The sequence below is a fragment of the Apis cerana genome, linkage group LG8 (genome assembly GCF_029169275.1).
Source record: "Apis cerana isolate GH-2021 linkage group LG8, AcerK_1.0, whole genome shotgun sequence".
NCBI lineage: Eukaryota > Metazoa > Arthropoda > Insecta > Hymenoptera > Apidae > Apis > Apis cerana.
Window position 1 is genome coordinate 7872096 of NC_083859.1, and position 18369 is coordinate 7890464.

The following is an 18369-nucleotide window of genomic DNA, read 5'->3' on the forward strand; positions in this document are numbered from 1 at the left end:
CCTCCTCACTGATCATATTCTCCTAATACAAAGTGGAATTTTTGGCCAAAATCTAAAAATTCAAAATTTTGCGAAAAATTTCACGTGCCACCTCCTCACTGATCATATTCTCCTAATACAAAGTGGAATTTTTGGCCAAAATCTAAAAATTCAAAATTTTGCGAAAAATTTCACGTGCCACCTCCTCACTGATCATATTCTCCTAATACAAAGTGGAATTTTTGATCAAAATGTCTAAATTCAAAATTTTGGGAAAAATTTCACGTGCCACCTCCTCACTGATCATATTCTCCTAATACAAAGTGGAATTTTTGGCCAAAATCTAAAAATTCAAAATTTTGCGAAAAATTTCACGTGCCACCTCCTCACTGATCATATTCTCCTAATACAAAGTGGAATTTTTGGCCAAAATCTCTAAATTCAAAATTTTGGGAAAAATTTCACGTGCCACCTCCTCACTGATCATATTCTCCTAATACAAAGTGGAATTTTTGGCCAAAATCTCTAAATTCAAAATTTTGCGAAAAATTTCACGTGCCACCTCCTCACTGATCATATTCTCCTAATACAAAATCGAAATTTTTGATAGCAAACTTTGGAAATTTTAACTTTTTATTAGGAGAATATAATGAGACAAGAGGTAGCTTGCAAAATTTTTCTAATATTTTCAAAAACAAGAATTTTATTAAATTTTATATACTTACCTGAAATACTTACCTGTGAAATACTTACCTTTTCCATACTTACCTCTTGCAGCTATCATTTTTTTATGTTTTTTATTGTTTTTTCAACAGTTCTCTTAAATCTAAGTATACTTACCTTATATACTTACCTGTTATAATGAGAGATCATCTTCTTGCAGTATTGGTGAAGCTTTCTATAGTGTTTTTTTAAATCTAAGATTAAAGAATGTAATGAGTAATATTTTTATATTTGGAATATTTTATTTATTTTTTGTAATAAAAAATACTTCAAATAAAAATTATATACTTGCAATAAAGCTTGCAATAAAGCTAATATCTTGATATTATTAATTTTTTTATAATAGGCTGCGCAAAAAAAATCTCTGAAGATCAACTTTGTTTCTTTATATGTAATAATATTCTTTTTAATCCTTTGTTAATGCTTCTGAATATTCTCTAAAAAAAAAATGAAAATATTTAAATATAAATTTAATAAATTTAATAAAATTTAATAAAAACGAGATTAACACGCCACAGCGATTCATTGAATGTCTATCTAACGAAAGAAGAAAGTAAGAAAGACTTCTGTATCTTTCTATCGATTCCTCGATCGATGCTTGCGCAATAGTGTCGAGAATCACTCTGGTTGCATCGAGCAGGGATGCATCTTTCCTCTGTCACGCCGAATATCGATAGCCATCGTTCTCCGCCGCTTTCGCGAATGCCGCCGACTTATCTCGGCCTCTGATTTACATGTTAACACCTCGTATCGACTTGATAACGTTTAATTAACTCGCACCTGTTAATAAAGTCCTTGCTGTTTCGGCCCAATTGAAAATGATATCCCCTTTCGAATCGTCTCGGAAAAACTTACCAACTCCTCGATTCTTATCCTTAAAAAAATTCCTCCTTTCGTTTTCAAGAAACGGTGAATTAAGAAGAACGAGAAAAGAACTGTTTGAGATCTCATACTTGACATTTATTTCATTTTTAATTTTTAGCTTATAGACAGATTCATTCGTGTTCATGGAATATAATTAAATGGAAATTAAATAAAAAAAGAGAGAGAGAAATGTGTACGAGAAATTAGAGATTTAACGATTAATATAATTCTTACAAGGCTAACAAGATAACAACACCAGCAGTGGATTCTATCTTCTCCAAATACTAACATCTCGTGTACCATCCATAATTAACACGATCGAAAGACTCGTATATCTTATTTATTTTCTTAAAATATCTCTCGAGTATCAAATATCGTGACAAAAGCGAGGTTTTAAAAAAAAAACCATCGTGCTTAATAAAATAAGAAGATAGAAACAAAAGAAAAAAAAAGAGCTTGCGTGAATTATGCGTGAATTATCGTTAATTTATTTTTAAGTTAAAACCTTTTTTTACAACGATATCTTACAATGTCGCTTTATACATGTCCACGAAAAAATCAGTGTCGCCACGAAACGCCCATCATCGATCGAACATTCGTCGAATCCACCGTCGAGACATTCCTCTCGCGTCCTCTTCCTTCCTTCCTTCCTTCCTTCCTTCCTTCCTTCCACGAGATGTGACCACCGATACACGCGCCTGGATCGTATCTTCCATCCATTACACGCCTCCGCTTTCGTCCTGTCACCCTTTCCCGTCCAACTTTCGTCTCTTTTTCTCTTCCCCTTCGCTACAGTTCGTATATTTTATTTTTTTCCCCTTTCCTCTCTCTTTATACAGTCTACACGCTACTCCCTAATAATACTATTTTTTTTATTAGAATAACCTCGTCTGCCTCTCCCTTCCTCCTGTCCTCCCTTCGTCCTCTTTACCGAACTGTGATCCGATCGCGAGAAAATGGGGCGGGCCGGCGTCTCGCGGACAAACATCCCTTTCTTTCTCCCTCCTTATACGCTCGTCAGTCTTTTCTTTATTTCTTTTTTTTCTCTTTTTCTTTTTCTTCGACATCCCTGTCGTCGTTGCCGGTTTCCTTCGAGCCCCGATCTCGAACAGATTCGCGGACATTCGATCCGTCGCATTTCGACTTCGAGACCAGTGCCTCTCCGCGTTAATAATTCTATTCTCTTACAAAAATTTCTTTTTTTTTTTTTTTCCGACCGTACTAAAAATATCGAGGCGACGCAAAGAGGCTGCCCGCTTCGAAACACTGTTCTTCCAAGTTGTTGTTTTCATATTCAAAAGAGCCAGGGGTATTTGGATCGTCGTTTCTCGATCGAACCCGACCACCACTACCACCACCCTCCTCCAAATCCTGGTAGCAAAATGGATGCAAGTACAAGCTCGAGCGAAAAACACGATCCAAAGTATTCAAAGTTCGGAGCGATATGTTAAAAATTGAAAAAGGGAAAAAAATTCGAGAGCAAAAATTAACACGAACACGGTGGGGTAACGGTAAAAGAATGGTGGGAATTTTGAAATGCGAGGGATCGATCGATCGATCGATCGATTCGAACGCGAAGAGGGCGGAGGGTTTTTTACCCCCCTTTTTCGTGGTGAAAACGCGGTCTCAGCGAAGATCGAGAAAAGAAAGGATCGCAATTTGCGGCGTGTCTTGGCCGGCTCGTGCCGAGTGTGTATGTGCCCGCGCGATTAATTAATTAATTAATTAGAGAAGGAGAGATTAATGAATAATCGGCGATACCGGCCGATCGGCGACCACGATAATAGTAATAAGAATAATAATGATAATCGTCATTCACGGCTATTAACCTTTCTCGCTCGCGATAAATCGTTTTAATTACCATCGCGCGCTCCGACTATCTAGATGCAAATCTTACGATGCGCAATTAACCGCTAATTTATGCACAATCACTTTTACTCCTCTCTTCCCTCTCCCCTCTCCTTTTGACTCATTTTGCTTTTCGCCAGCCGCGCGCGCAAAACGCACGCGCACGCACACGCACACGCACACACACACCACATGCACGCACGGATACACACGACATTCACGCAACTCGCATACGCATACGCGTCTTCTCTCTCTTTCTTAATTATTATTTATAATATTTATAATATTTATATTCATTTTTATATATATATATATATATAGACTTTTTTTATTTATATATTTATAATATTTATATATATATATATGTACTATTATTACAATGATAACGGTACACAATCTCGAAGATACAAAATTTACATTTCGCGAATTTTATTTACCCTATTTTATTATTATTTTATTATTTGTTTACTTATTTATTCTTTTTTTTTTCCTTTTTTCCCTTTTTTTTGCATTTTCGCTCTGGCATTTCTGCCTCCTAGTGCTCCGTCTCTCGTGTCCACAGTCCCATTTCCCATTTCTTCCCCCCCTCCCCCCTTGTATACAATTTTCTTTTCCTTTTTTTTGTTTTTTTTTTGGTTTCTACCTTGGAAACGATTATGTTTCTTTTTTTTCCTTTTTTTCCTTTTTTTATCTAATTCTGAATCTCGGGACTTTCTCGACTCCGCGATCTGGATCACCGGATCAAAAATCCATATAATTTACCGACTTTTTTTTTCTACGTGTGCTTTATACACCTAACGTTGCTGCTCGCTATCGCTAAACACGACACACGACGCGATGGCTCAAACGACTGGACGCCGATTCTCGTGCACGGGAAATAAAAAGATCGAGCATTGTACGACATCACAATTCACCGTAACTACACTCCGTTGAAACGAGCAGAAAATATCCCTTCGATCGATTGTCCGACTAATTTCTCTCCTCGCGTCGAACGCGATTGAAAGCTTCCATTTAACGGCACTCCATCGCTGGATTAATCGTGGACGAGTATATGGCGCCACAATCGCGTTCCAAGTGGAGGGGGAAAAACTCATCGCGCCTCGTTGGAACCGTAGAAAATATACTTTCGATCGATTATTTAATTCTTCTCCTCGTCGAACGCGATTGTTGAGATTGGTTCCATCGTTGTAAAGTATCGACGAATAGATCGCGTTCCACGAGGAAGAATCGTCAGGTTGGAAACGTTGGTACGTATAAGACAAGTCTCCGTTTGCTACTGAATTTTGTCGACGAGCAGATGGCGCCACCGCGTCGCGTTCCACGGGCAAGCGGATCGTCATATTTCCTTCTTCGAATAACGTTCATGCAAAATGTGTATTCGATCGCGTTAAATTCGTTCCTCGTGGAACGAAGGGGGAGGAATCAAGAAAGGAATGAAATGATGAATGAAAATCGGCGTCCAATGGCCCTTTCCCTCACGCGGGAAATTCTTCGCGTTTTAATAAAAAGACTTTTTAAAATTGCACGATGTTTCGCACGATGTTGGATGATATACACGCTTACAAACTAGATAATACACCTCGGCCTCCGAAGACCGATTCCGGTTCCCAAGGGTTTCATACCCTTTTCGAACAGAATTGAACACGTCGTATATATATATATATATATATCCTCGAATAAATAATTTTAATCCCCGCTCGTTCATCAGTAAAAGAAATTCGTCTTCGAAGGGGCGATCCTCGACAAAGAAAGGAAGGGAGGGGAGGTTAATAACCCCCCATTATTTTTTATTCTCTTTTATTTCACGCCATGCACTCACGTTAATAGAAACTCTTGTGATTTTATAGAGATATATATATATATATATATATATTATTATATATATATATAATTGTCCGTCTATTTACAGGAGCACGTCTAATTAGACACGATACGAGTTATTTAGCTTGACTTCGTTTGTACTTGGGGCCTGGGCTCGACTGCCCTTACCTTGTGCGAAACTTTACATATTTACATTCGATATTTCGAGATCGCGAAACGAAAAAGGGATTCGAAAGAAAGAAACGAAAGAGAGAGAGAGAAAGAAAGAAAAAATGGGGGAAACATGCGTTTTCGCGACTCGTCAATTTTTCCATTTTCGTATTCCTTCGTTTCTTTTCACCGCGCCTCTCGAACGTCTCTCGATACAATTCGCGGAGAGAGAAAGAGAGGAGAGCTCGGGTCTCGCGATCTACGTTAGAACGAGAGTGGTGGGCTGCGTCCTGAGCTGTTGATCGTTCACGATTCATGTGTACTCCGATCGCCAACCGGTCTGAAAACAGGCAAACAAGAACAAACCATGGTGGTTTCTCTCCTCGTAACCACTCCCCTTTCCGCGAGGGGGTGGGTCGACGATTATCAAATTAAATTCATCAAATTTACACATCATCGTATTCTCGCTTCTTTGTTATCCCAACTTTTTTCTCGTTATCCCAACTTTGTCAAAACACCCTTACTACCCCTCGCGGGCAATAATTTCATTCAAGTTTGAATAATTTTGGGCGAGGCGCGAGAAAGAAGGGGTTGGTCAAGTCGGACTCACCATCGCGTTCGTCGTGGCTGCCAACTGGAGACCCTGAAGACTCGTCATGTGATGGGAATGGGAGTGCGAGTGCGAGTGGGGGTGGATGGGTGGCGGCGCAGGGGGCGCGAATCCCTGGTGAAGCCCACCCGCGACCCCCACCCCCGTGTGATACATATAGTGCTGCATCGCTGGGTGCATCGTGTGGTGATGCTGCGACGTACCTGTAATCACCATTATCATCATTATTATTCATTTTTCCCCCCAATATATATATTTTTCCATTTTTCCAATGTAATTTTCGAGCGTAATCGACAGATTGGAAAAGATATCGAAAACTCGTATCGCGTAATTAATTATGCATTCGTACGTGTAAAGAGTCGGGGTCAATTATTAATGGAGCTATAACGGAGAGACAGGTTCGATACTGAATGATATAATGAATGGTGTGAAAGCAAACAGGAAAAGAAAATTCGATCAACTCTAAATAGACCGTTCTAGGCTCGATTCTTTGACTCAATTCTAGGCTCGTTTAGAAAAGCGTCGAAACGAAAATTGCAAAAAGAAAAATACGTTATCGTTAAAAAATTATCGAATAATTATTTCGATTATCCTGCGCGAGATAACAACACTGTATGTAACCGTATCAAATTAATCAAAGAAAAAATATAGGAGGGGAAAAATTTCGCCAACTTACTCATGGGTGAACCGAAGCCCGAGTGGAAGGGTTTGTTGTCGAGGTCGAGGTGGCCGCTGGCTTTGATCATATCGCCCATCACGCCACCAAGCCCCAGACAACCGCCAGCCTTCTTCTTCTTGCTCTTCGACGACAGTTTCCTGTTCCTCGTCTGGATGCCCTCCTTCTTCATCGTGAGCGGCCGATTCACCTGCAAGAGTCGTAGCCAACAATTCGTTGAGTCGATCGGTTTTAATCTAAACGTGGCTTCCGGATTCGGAGAGGAACGCCTCTGCCGTGCGAATGACGTACTAAACCGGGAGGGGCGAGCGAAGGGGATCTCGCCGGGTTAATCACCGCGTTTCAACGCGTAATTAAGCGATTCTCGTCCGCGTGCGTACATTCTCGCGTTGGTTCTCGTGCAAACACATCTCGCCAAGGTGGAAAAATCGTGTTGGAAGGGAAGGGGAGGGAGAGTTTTTCTCCCACGACCGGTAATTTTCGTCTAGACGCGGTGTTTCCCATTTCTTTATCGAGAGATTTTATCGACTTTTGTAATAGCCGAATAAGTGCAGCGACTTCCCTGCAATTACGTAGAAATGTATTTTTAATTCTTGCGTAAATATCTAGATTCGGTTAGTCGATTATATTATTATTATTTTTCTCAACCGGGAGAAAAAGAGAGAAATAACATCTATTCGATCAATTTTTTCGCTTCCACGATGAATGAATTTCGAGTTGAAAATCCTTTGAAATTTTATTTATTCACGATCCATAAATAAGAATGTCCTCATCGGTTACTCAACAACCACTCTCGATCAACCACACTGTTACAAAAATTACTTTTAGCTAATCCAAAGAAAACCAAGATCACCCAACTTTTTAACAAACGTATAGTCCTTCCTATATTCAACACATATACATAAACAAAATCGTCACGACACGTAATGATAACTGGAGACGTCTGATACCGGTTCAAAAATCAACTGCGCGCAATGAATTGGAGAAGAGACGGGCCGTGAAACACGCGCGGCGAGCACACGATTCTCGCGTAATCCGGCAATTTCGAGCAATCGCGTGATTCCGAAAAGAGTCGTTGACCGTCTGGGGCTTGGGTGTCGCGGGAGAACGAGATAAAGAAGGCTGGAAACAAAGAGGGAACGGGCGGAGGGGGAGGGGTGGAGGACGAGGGAGGATGATGGCTCGGCCGCCACCTCCGGAGAGGCCCTCCTCGTCCGTCGTTCGCTTATCCCGCAATACCGGGAACCTTTTCCTTAAGTTGGCAGTTGCGTCACGTCGCGGCAACTACAAAGCGCTCCGCCGCCTCCTCCTCCTCCTCCTCCCTGCCTCCCCCCCGACCCGTGCATTTCCTTCCAACGATGCGGCACACCACACTTGCATACCTAGTTATTTCGTACTTAAAGCATTGCACGCGCATCGCGCGCGCGCGCGCGCATAATTGGTCCTGCGTCGCGAAAACGCGCGAGTGTCGCGAGCCGCCGCTACGCGGCGCCCCTGTGTTATTGGCGATCAATGGCTCGCGGTGCGCGTCGCTTCCACGTACGCACGCACACAACGCGAGGATTATTCACCTGTTCCTGCATTTCCGCCGAAATTGTAATTTTCGACGCGATCGTTGTATTTGATTGAAATTAAGAAATTAAGGAGGATTGTATCGTTGTTTTCGTGGAACTTTGGTTATCGTGAGATTTGTCGAAAAGTTGTCCAAGAAATCGAGGATTCTATTGAAGAGTGGTTGAAGAGTAGTCGAGGAGTTATCGTGAGATTTATGTAGAGAAATTGTCGAAGAAATTAAAAAAAGTCTACGTTGAAGAATAGTCGAGGTGTTATCGTGAAATTTATGTAGAAAAATTGTCGAAGAAATTAAAAAAAAGTCTACGTTGAAGAATAGTCGAGGAGTTATCGTGAGATTGTAAAAGAGTTGTCGAAGAAATTAAGGAAAATCGAGAATTCTATGTTGAAGAGTAGTCGAGGAGTTATCGTGAGATTTATGTAGAGAAATTGTCGAAGAAATTAAAAAAAATCTATGTTGAAAAATAGTCGAGGAGTTATCGTGAGATTGTAGAAGAGTTGTCGAAAAGTTGTCGAAGAAATTAAGGAAAATCGAATTCTATGTTGAATAGTAGTCGAGGAGTTATCGTGAAATTTATATAGAAAAATTGTCGAAGAAATTAAGAAAAATCTACGTTGAAGAATAGTCGAGGAGTTATCGTGAAATTTATGTAGAAAAATTGTCGAAAAAATTAAGAAAAATCTATGTTGAAGAGTAGTCGAGGAGTTATCGTGAGATTTACGTAGGAAAATTGTCGAAGAAATTAAAAAAAAGTCTACGTTGAAGAATAGTCGAGGAGTTATCGTGAAATTTATGTAGAAAAATTGTCGAAGAAATTAAAAAAAGTCTACGTTGAAGAATAGTCGAGGTGTTATCGTGAAATTTATGTAGAAAAATTGTCGAAGAAATTAAAAAAAAGTCTACGTTGAAGAATAGTCGAGGAGTTATCGTGAAATTTATGTAGAAAAATTGTCGAAGAAATTAAAAAAAAGTCTACGTTGAAGAATAGTCGAGGAGTTATCGTGAAATTTATGTAGAAAAATTGTCGAAAAAATTAAGAAAAATCTATGTTGAAGAGTAGTTGAGGAGTTATCGTTAGATTTACGTAGAAAAATTGTCGAAGAAATTAAAAAAAATCTACGTTGAAGAATAATCGAGGAGTTATCGTGAGATTGTAAAAGAGTTGTCGAAGAAATTAAGGAAAATCGAATTCTATGTTGAATAGTAGTCGAGGAGTTATCGTGAAATTTATATAGAAAAATTGTCGAAGAAATTAAAAAAAGTCTACGTTGAAGAATAGTCGAGGAGTTATCGTGAAATTTATGTAGAAAAATTGTCGAAAAAATTAAGAAAAATCTATGTTGAAGAGTAGTTGAGGAGTTATCGTTAGATTTACGTAGAAAAATTGTCGAAGAAATTAAGAAAAATCTATGTTGAAGAGTAGTTGAGGAGTTATCGTTAGATTTACGTAGAAAAATTGTCGAAGAAATTAAAAAAAATCTACGTTGAAGAATAATCGAGGAGTTATCGTGAGATTGTAAAAGAGTTGTCGAAGAAATTAACGATAAAATCGAGAATTCCACGTTGAAGAGTTATCGTCGAAGAAATATAAGTAGGATTGATACACACGTTTTATAATAAGCGAATATTTGCCCACTCGATATTAAGATTAATCATTCAGATAGCATTTGCTATGATAGCTACGAAACGCTCAGATACATACTGATCGACTGATGAAAACCATCGTTGCAACATATTCATAATATATAGCAAAAGCAAACGGCAACAGCGGTTGAAAATTCTGGTGAATTTTCTAAACGTGTCTATATCTTTGAAAAAATTTTCAGAGAATCAGTCGAACAGTATCATTGAAATTTCACTCGCATTTATATCAATCTATTATTACATATATATATACACGATTAAAGATCCTTTTCTTAAAAGAGAATATCGACACGAAGTTGGAAAGAAGAAAAAAGAGGGAAAGCATAATTGCCACGACAATCGTAAATAAAAAACTTTTCTTCCTTTGCCAAATCTTCCATTCAACCGATTCCATCCACGATCAATCTACACGATACGACAACCGTGACGACAAGAGGCAGCAAGAGGGGTGGGTGAGTCGAAAACGCAGTATTTTACAGGATCGACGGATGAAGCTTAATGAGCGAGCAAGAGGGAGCGACGTAACGGCAGCAGCAGAAAGAGCAGGGAGGGTGGACGACGAAAGAAGAGAGCTTCGAACCGATTTGAATACAATACGCAGCGGCTTTAATAGGAACCGAGCGACGAAACCGATCGCGAGGTGCAAACAAAAGAGAGACGGTGGAGGGAGCGAGATGGATCGAGGGGAAGGAAGGTGTATGAAGAGAGAGGGAGAGAGAGAGCCATCCGCGGAGATTCGAAATGCAGATTGATGTGGTCACACACGATGCAACCGCACACCGATCGAATACGAAATCGCGCCAAGAAGAGCCTGCGCCCGCGGGTGGGGTCAATGAATGAAAGATCGAGAGGGGAGGCTCGGTCGAATTTCCACGCCGATCCCTCCCCCGTTCCACGTTTCCACGAATTTCCAATTCCCCGTTGATCGACAAACGTGAGAAAACAAGATGGGCGAAACGAGGTGTTGGAACGTGTTACGTGTCGCGAGATAATCGAGTCGATCATTTCGAAATAATTTATCGAAAATTGTAGTAAATTAGGAAAGATTAAATTTATTGTGCGAAATTATTTATAAATCAATTTTAAGAAATTTAAAAAGATTTTTATTAACGCGATATTCGAAAATTTTAAAGAATTAAAAATTCGAAAATCGAAAAATCGAGCATCGCCTATCGTCTTTCGAAAAAAAAAAAGGAAGAAAATTATTGTGTGGAATTATTTATAAATAAATTTTAAAGAATTATAAGATTTATAAAAATTTTTATTAACTCGATTTTTATTAACGCGATATTCAAAAGTTTCAAAGATCGAAAAATTAAAAATTCGAATCGAAGAATCGCTTATCGTTTTTCCGAAAGAAAGAAAGAAAGGAAGAAAATTATTGTACGAAATTATTCATAAATAAATTTTAAGAAATTATAAAATTTAAAAAGATTTTCATTAACGCGATATTCAAAAATTTTAAAGAATTAAAAATTCGAGAATCGGAAACTTCGAATCGAAGAATCGAGCATCGCCTATCGTCTTTCAAAAGAAAAAAAGGAAGAAAATTATTGTGCGGAATTATTTATAAATCAACTTTAAAGAATTATAAAATTCATAAAAACCTCGATTTTCATTAACGCGATGTTCAAAAGTTTCAAAGATCGAAGGATTAAAAATTCGATAATCAGACTTCGAATCGAAGAAGCACCGCGTATTATCTTTCCGAAAGGAGCCGGCGAAAATAATTCAGGACAAGATCATCAAGGATACATACATATATATACACGTATAAAATTATTAAAAATCGAGAGAAAGGCGAATTAAAAAAAAAAAGAAAGAAAGAAAGGCGTGGAAAAATGTGTAGCAGAAACGGATCTCTCCGCTTAGGCTCGGCTAAAAACGTTCGCGGAACGAGGCACGGAGGAATGTCTCGTAGCCGGCTCGTCGGGGGCATATCAATTGGCGGCCCTTTGCGCCCGACGCCCCCCTCCTCCCCTCCCTCTCCCCCCCTCTTTGCGCGCGATTTTACAACTTCCTCGCGGGACACAAAGCAGCGCGTTCGCCGAACGGAGGAGGACTCTCGGCTACTCCTCTCCGTCCCACGTGATTTATCCGCGAGCCGCGAGTCGAATGAGAAGGAAGTGTGAGAACGCTTTTGCCGCTTTCGCCCTCCCCACCCCTCCGCCAAAACCGTCGCCCGAAATTCTCCCATTCCCCGCGTTTATCGCGTTCGTGGATCGAAGCGCGAGGGGGCCACACGCGCGCCGCGCTATCTCTCCCCATCGGGAGAGATACGTATCGGGAAAAGGACAAGGGGGGGGTCTGTTTAACGGATTCCTCGCCGTGCCTATTTTCGTGTCCGCTTTTCCATTTCAAATTACAAACGCGGGGCTCTGTGCGAATGTCTATCTGCTCGTCTCTCTCCGTCTGTCCTTAGAGATCGATGAGAGAGATTGGTAGTTTCGATTTTTCGAAAGATGGAGAGGGGACGATCAAGAAGTGTGAAGGTATATTCTTTTTTTGTCTTTTCGAACAATTAAGATTTTTCGAAAGATGGAAAGAAAATGTAGAGGTATATTTTTTTCCATTTTGATCTTGGAGATTGTTGATTATAGGAGTTAATTTTTAAATGTGGTTTTTATTGCTTTGTATTCGTAGAATTTCCTCCCTTCTCCATTTCAATACTGTGAATATTCTTCTTCTCATCTTTTTCGAAGGATGCGAGGTTGATTTCGGAAAATGGAGAATCAATTTACATCGGAGAATTAAAAATGTGTACGATGATCCATTTTTGTTTGTCGCGTGATGTTTTCGTCGCGCTTTTCCATTTGAAATTTTAAATTTGGATTTGGAGTGAATTTTGAAAAATTGGAGAATTGGAGGATTGATTTCGTTGGAGATACTACAGGAGGATATCTGTCTGCGTTATTTTAATTCATAAAAGGCTAATCACGTAATCTCGTAAAAGTTAAATAATAATTGTATATGTAGCCATATTTTAAAGGGTTTCAGAAAATTTTTAGAAAAGTTGATCGATTTATCTTCTAAGCGGCTCATTTCCATATTACGTGCGCGTAATAATAATATACCTGCAGCATAACAATGTTCTCGTGTCTAACTCGAAAGAAGTTGTTCTCCTCCTTTCCTCCGTTAAGCGAACGTGATTTCCGGAAAATTTTCATCGCGAGCCGATCAAATTATCTCCTAAGCGACTCGTTTGCATATTATTTGCGCATCCAATAACTCTTTACAACTCGATATCCTCGATAAATTTTCAGAAAATTGAAACTTGATACGTTTAAACCTTCCAACCCCAAAAAATCCTCTCTTTCCTCTATTATATTTCCAAAAAAAAATTCCTCATCGAAAACGAAAGAACATTCTACGAAAACGGGATTTCGATTTATCCTCTCATTTCCTTTCTCTCTCGAACTTGACCTAATCCGCTCCTGTAATCCACTTATATCCAATGAAATAAAGCGTTCCCCTTTCCCACTACAAAAAAATTCTTTATCGAAAGAACATTCCACAAAAACATGATTCCCAGAAATCTTTTCAAATCTCCTCTCCTCCATCGCGTTTCCAAATTTCCCTCCCAAACTCCCAAAATCGAATCCGCTCCTGCACCATCTAATATCCAACAAAATAAACTGTTCCAACTCGAAAGCTCCCCTTTCCTCCATTGTATCGAACATTAAAAAAAAAATAATAAACGAATTCGAAAGAACATTCTACAAAAACAGATTTCCAGATTTTTTCCAATTTTTCATTGAAATTCCCTCTTCGAATCCTTGATCGAATCCACTCTTGCACCAAAATAAAGTGTTCCAACTCGAAAGCTCCCCTTTCCTTCATTGTATCGAACATTAAAAAAAAAATAATAAACGAATTCGAAAGAACATTCTACAGATTTCCAGATTTTTTCCAATTTTTCATTGAAATTCCCTCTTCGAATCCTTGATCGAATCCGCCCCTGCACCATCTAATATCCAACAAAATAAACTGTTCCAACTCGAAAGCTCCCCTTTCCTCCATTGTATCGAACATTAAAAAAAAATAATAAACGAATTCGAAAGAACATTCTACAGATTTCCAAATTTTTTCCAATTTTTCATTGAAATTCCCTCTTCGAATCCTTGATCGAATCCGCCCCTGCACCATCTAATATCCAACAAAATAAAGTGTTCCAACTCGAAAGCTCCCCTTTCCTCCATTGTATCGAACATTAAAAAAAATAATAAACGAATTCGAAAGAACATTCTACAAAAACAGATTTCCAGATTTTTTCCAATTTTTCATTGAAATTCCCTCTTCGAATCCTTGATCGAATCCGCTCCCGTATATGTATATATATATATATATACATATCCAATAAAATAAAGTGTTCCACCTCGAAAAAGAAGCGTCCCCCATTACGTGAACGGGGTTTCCGGAGTGACGAGGATCGTCCTCGTTCGAGGAATTTCTCCATCGACCCCGGCGACCCTCCGGCCAGGATTTCGAGCGGCGATTACCATATTTCGAGCAGCCGGTAGCCCGACGCCGAGAGCACGAATAATCCGTGTATTTTCGACCAGCCACGATGGCTCTCGTCGGCTCGCCTCGCCTCGCCTCGCCTCACCTCGCTCGCTCGCGCGCCACAGCTCGCGCGGCTCGCTATCGGCCCGCTCTATCTTAACGACGCCAGATCTGTCGTTCCCTGTCCCCCCCTCCTCCTCCTCCACGCCGTCTATCTCGAATCTCGGGACAAGCCCCGTATACCCCTCTGGTGGCAGGTACAAGAGAAACTGCCGGAGACGGTGCTCTCGAAATGATTGATCTCTCTCGCCCGTACCTTCCTTACGCATACTTGGTAGCGGCCATCGATTCTCCTCCTAGTCTTTTTCCTTTCTTTCCTTCTCTTTGCGCGTGCGCACCGTGTCCACAGATTTTTCCTTCGTACTTAAATCTCTTTCTCTCGACGATTGAAGGATCTCGTTGTATTTCGAATATTCAATTGAACGAATTGAATTTCGAATTTATCCATCGTATTATTTTTCTTTTAACTATTCTTAATAAATATTTAGAGGGGGGAGAGATGTCAATTTTTGTCAAGCGTTGTTGCGCAAATGGACACGAGTTTCTGGATCATCGAATTTTCGATATCGGCGAAAGATCGGATAGGCGTTCGAGAGGGAAGAACCTTGGACGAGTGCAGGGACCCCTGGTTAATCCTCGCCGTCCGATTGTTCGACGTGGCCGTAGGGGAAGAGATTCGGAGACTGTAACGTGTCGGCTTAACGTCACCCAAGACAGTCGCCTATTCCACAGCTTACCCGAGGAGCGATCCTCCTCTCTCGACTGTTCCTTCCCCAGGAACAACTCGAGGGAAGAAATGGCGCGATGAGTTTCTCGCGTTTTCGTCTCGTTTCTCTTCCAGAGAAAGAGAGAGAGAGGGGGAGAGAGAGAGGGAAAGAGAGATGAGAAAAGAATTTGGAGAGAGAGAGAGAGGAGAGTGTCCGAATTTATTCTCTCTGTTGGTGGAGCGTGCACGGCGTCCCATGTCGCTAGGCGGGGCGGAAGGGAGCCCTACGCTTAATTAATGATTACCAGGAAACGTGTCTGGGCCCGGCCTTTATGCCCGGCATTAACCAACGCGAGGATGTCGCTTGCTGGTAAGTCGCTGTTGGTCACTCTGCGCCACCCTCCCTCCCTACACCCTGATTCTCGCCAGATAAACGTCACGAGGAAACGCGAATCGGGATCTTGTAGCCTTTAACCCTTTCGGGGGTAATGGGATGAGACGGTTGAGGGGGAGTCGAGGTGAAATAAACGAGTTGTTTTTTCGTAAATGGATAATGGATGGTCTTTGCTCGAGTCAATCAATTGACCGAGTTTCGATATCGTTGCTTTAAATAATTTATCTGAAAGAGCGACAAAAATTTCTACTCTTTCCAAATTTTCCAAATTCGCATCTCGATCTAAAACAATTCAATCTGTTCAAAATTTGTAATTTAATCCTGGTTTAAATTTGGTTGAGCACTGCAAATCATGTAAAAGTGTTAAGTCGATGCAAAGAATGCAACAATTGCTTGGAACCGAGTAGTACTCGGGAGGCGTATTCAACGATACGTTGGCGCGTCTGTCTTCGAAGCGCAGATCGACATAGGCCGATAAGCCGGTAGAGTAGGAGGAAAAAGCCGCGTAAATTCGAACGGACCATTTGCTCGGAGCCGGGAGGAGAGGACAGTGGGACCCGTTGTGTCATCGTGGGCCAATTAGGCGAGCTGCAACATACGGAATCTTATCAAGATCCCGCGAGAGAAATTTATTTTTGACCCGCGAAAACTCGAGAGGAAGGATAAAGGAAAACCGAGAGACAATCCTCGTCCACGAGGAATTATAGCGGATGTAGCGCAGCGAGAGCTATCGAGGTCGACGCCCACCCATAATCCACGACGAAGATTTCCGCAAGCGATCGTTCTCTCCGCGTGAAATACGCCGAGTTCCTGAGAAAAACTCCCAGCAGGATGTCCGTTTTTCCCTCCTCCCTTTGTCTTCCTCCGCTGCTTCCTGTGTCACACGCCGTTGAGCACGCTCCACCCCCGCCTCATCGTCTCTGGCGACACTCTTCGCACGTCCGCCGACTCCACAGAGCACCCTAATTGTTGGCACAACAGAGGGTCGAATCGCGTAGACGGAAGGGCTCGAGTGGCCGTCCCGCTCGAGTTTATCGAAAACAAACGAGAAACGCTTCGATTTGGGACAAGATTTACTTCCAGCGGTTGTTTTTTGTCTTACGAACATTATACAATGGAATTTTTAATAACGAGGATGAATTATCGAATCATTTTTACAAGATTACAAATTGTAATATCGATTAGAAATAATTATAATTACAATTCGTCTCGTTTGTGTATCACAATTTGGCACTGAAATACCATATATATATATGTATATATGAATTAGAGTTCACTTGCGAGAAAATAGAAATCAATAAGCCATCCGGCGGCAATCATCAGAACTAGTGAAACGTATTAAAGTTCGAATGAGAAACATTTGGCTAGTGTCTATTCCAGACACATTCGAGGACACGACAATTGCAACGATTTCAGAGAGGAAAGTCGCGAAGAATGCGAGTAGATTGTGGTCGTAGAGAAGAAAGAGGATCGAGGAATTAGGTTCCACGGTACGACAATGGATGCTCGAGAGAGGCTCGCCGCGACAATAGCGATCCGATATTACGTTACACGGGCCGGTTTACGATCAGTGGCTTCGACGGTGGCCAAAGAAACGACCTTTTGCCTCTGCTGTTTATCGAAGGACTGCTTTCATTCGCCGGATCTCGTATCTACCGTTTAATACCCGAGTCCCTTTGTCGGCCTCTCCCTCCTCGAAAACATTGTATCGAGTGGCACGGATCTTCCGCTTTCGATCGTTCGCTCCGATTCCGAACGGAAGTCCCCCGATAAATAAAATGCCATATACCCGCGGATCTCTTGTTAAAGAAATTCAAAAAGACCCAAACGATATTTCAAGAGACATGGATTTAGTTACATGGACGGTAAAAATTGGATAACTGCACGTGTGTTTTTACACACACGTGGAATGTTGATACATTCGTGAGACACTTTTGAAGAGTTGATTCTAAACAAAAAATAAATACGAAAGTTCAATTGAGAATTATTGGTTAAATCGTAATTTGATGTTCGTAGATAATCTTTATCTTTGTCATATGTCTCACTTTATTGTCATTTAATATATAAATTTCAATCAATATTCTGTTTATTTTAGCTTCTAGAATCAATTCTCTAAATATATTAACATCTTATATGCATAAAGAAAATTCAAATTCTGATTAAACTATATTCGGATTAAGAATCCATTACAATTGTCGAGCAGTAATCCAATTTTTACTATATATATATATATATATCGAAATGTATTTAACAGGATTCATTGCTCGATTTCGATCGAAAGACTGGTTCATTAGTCGTGGCTAGGGATCCAGCCGAGAAAACGTCTATGATGGAGGTTATGTATGATCGATTACTTACGTTGTGCAGCTTGTAGTAGAGGCCGCACGCGTTGCAGACTGGCTCTCCGGCCTGATTCCTTCGCCAGAGCGTGGTGGTCGCGGTCTTGCAGTTGGCACAGCTGGTGCCCGCCCGCCTCGCCGCACTCTGCAGCGACAGTTTTGGAAAAGAAAACAGACAGATATCACACCTGTAACGTATTGGAAACCGAGTCGTTCCAATTTCGAAAATATTTAAAGAATCACGAACGACTCGGTTTTACCTAATAATCTGAATGATTTCGTTCGAATTAACCCTTTTGTCTCTAAAGATTATTATGTCACATTAAAAAATAATATATAAAGATGCTTTACATCCTGATCAAAACCGTCTAATATGCAAAATAGAATCTATCAGAAATTGTCTGATAAAATAGGTTATGTTTCTATATACGTAGGCAACTTACGAGACAAAATTTCGCATCAGAATGCAAAAACACTAT

General features: G+C 40.5%; 1 protein-coding gene across 6 annotated transcripts in view; it reads right to left on the minus strand.

Moving 5' to 3' along the window:
• Positions 1-2031: 2031 nt before the first annotated feature.
• LOC108003869 (GATA-binding factor C) overlaps positions 2032-18369 on the minus strand; it is a 75892-nt gene continuing 59554 nt past the window's right edge. For 4 of the 6 annotated variants that reach the window (XM_062078586.1, XM_062078588.1, XM_062078589.1 and 1 more), the window contains exons 5-8: positions 17910-18044; positions 6672-6861; positions 5996-6198; positions 2032-5725 (exon numbers count right to left, since the gene is read on the minus strand). In XM_062078586.1, coding sequence (XP_061934570.1) covers positions 5699-5725; positions 5996-6198; positions 6672-6861; positions 17910-18044 — 555 coding nt within the window. In that variant the 3' untranslated portion in view covers positions 2032-5698. The remainder of the gene's footprint in view (positions 5726-5995; positions 6199-6671; positions 6862-17909; positions 18045-18369) is intronic. The other 2 variants (XM_062078591.1, XM_062078590.1) reach the window with 2 other exon arrangements.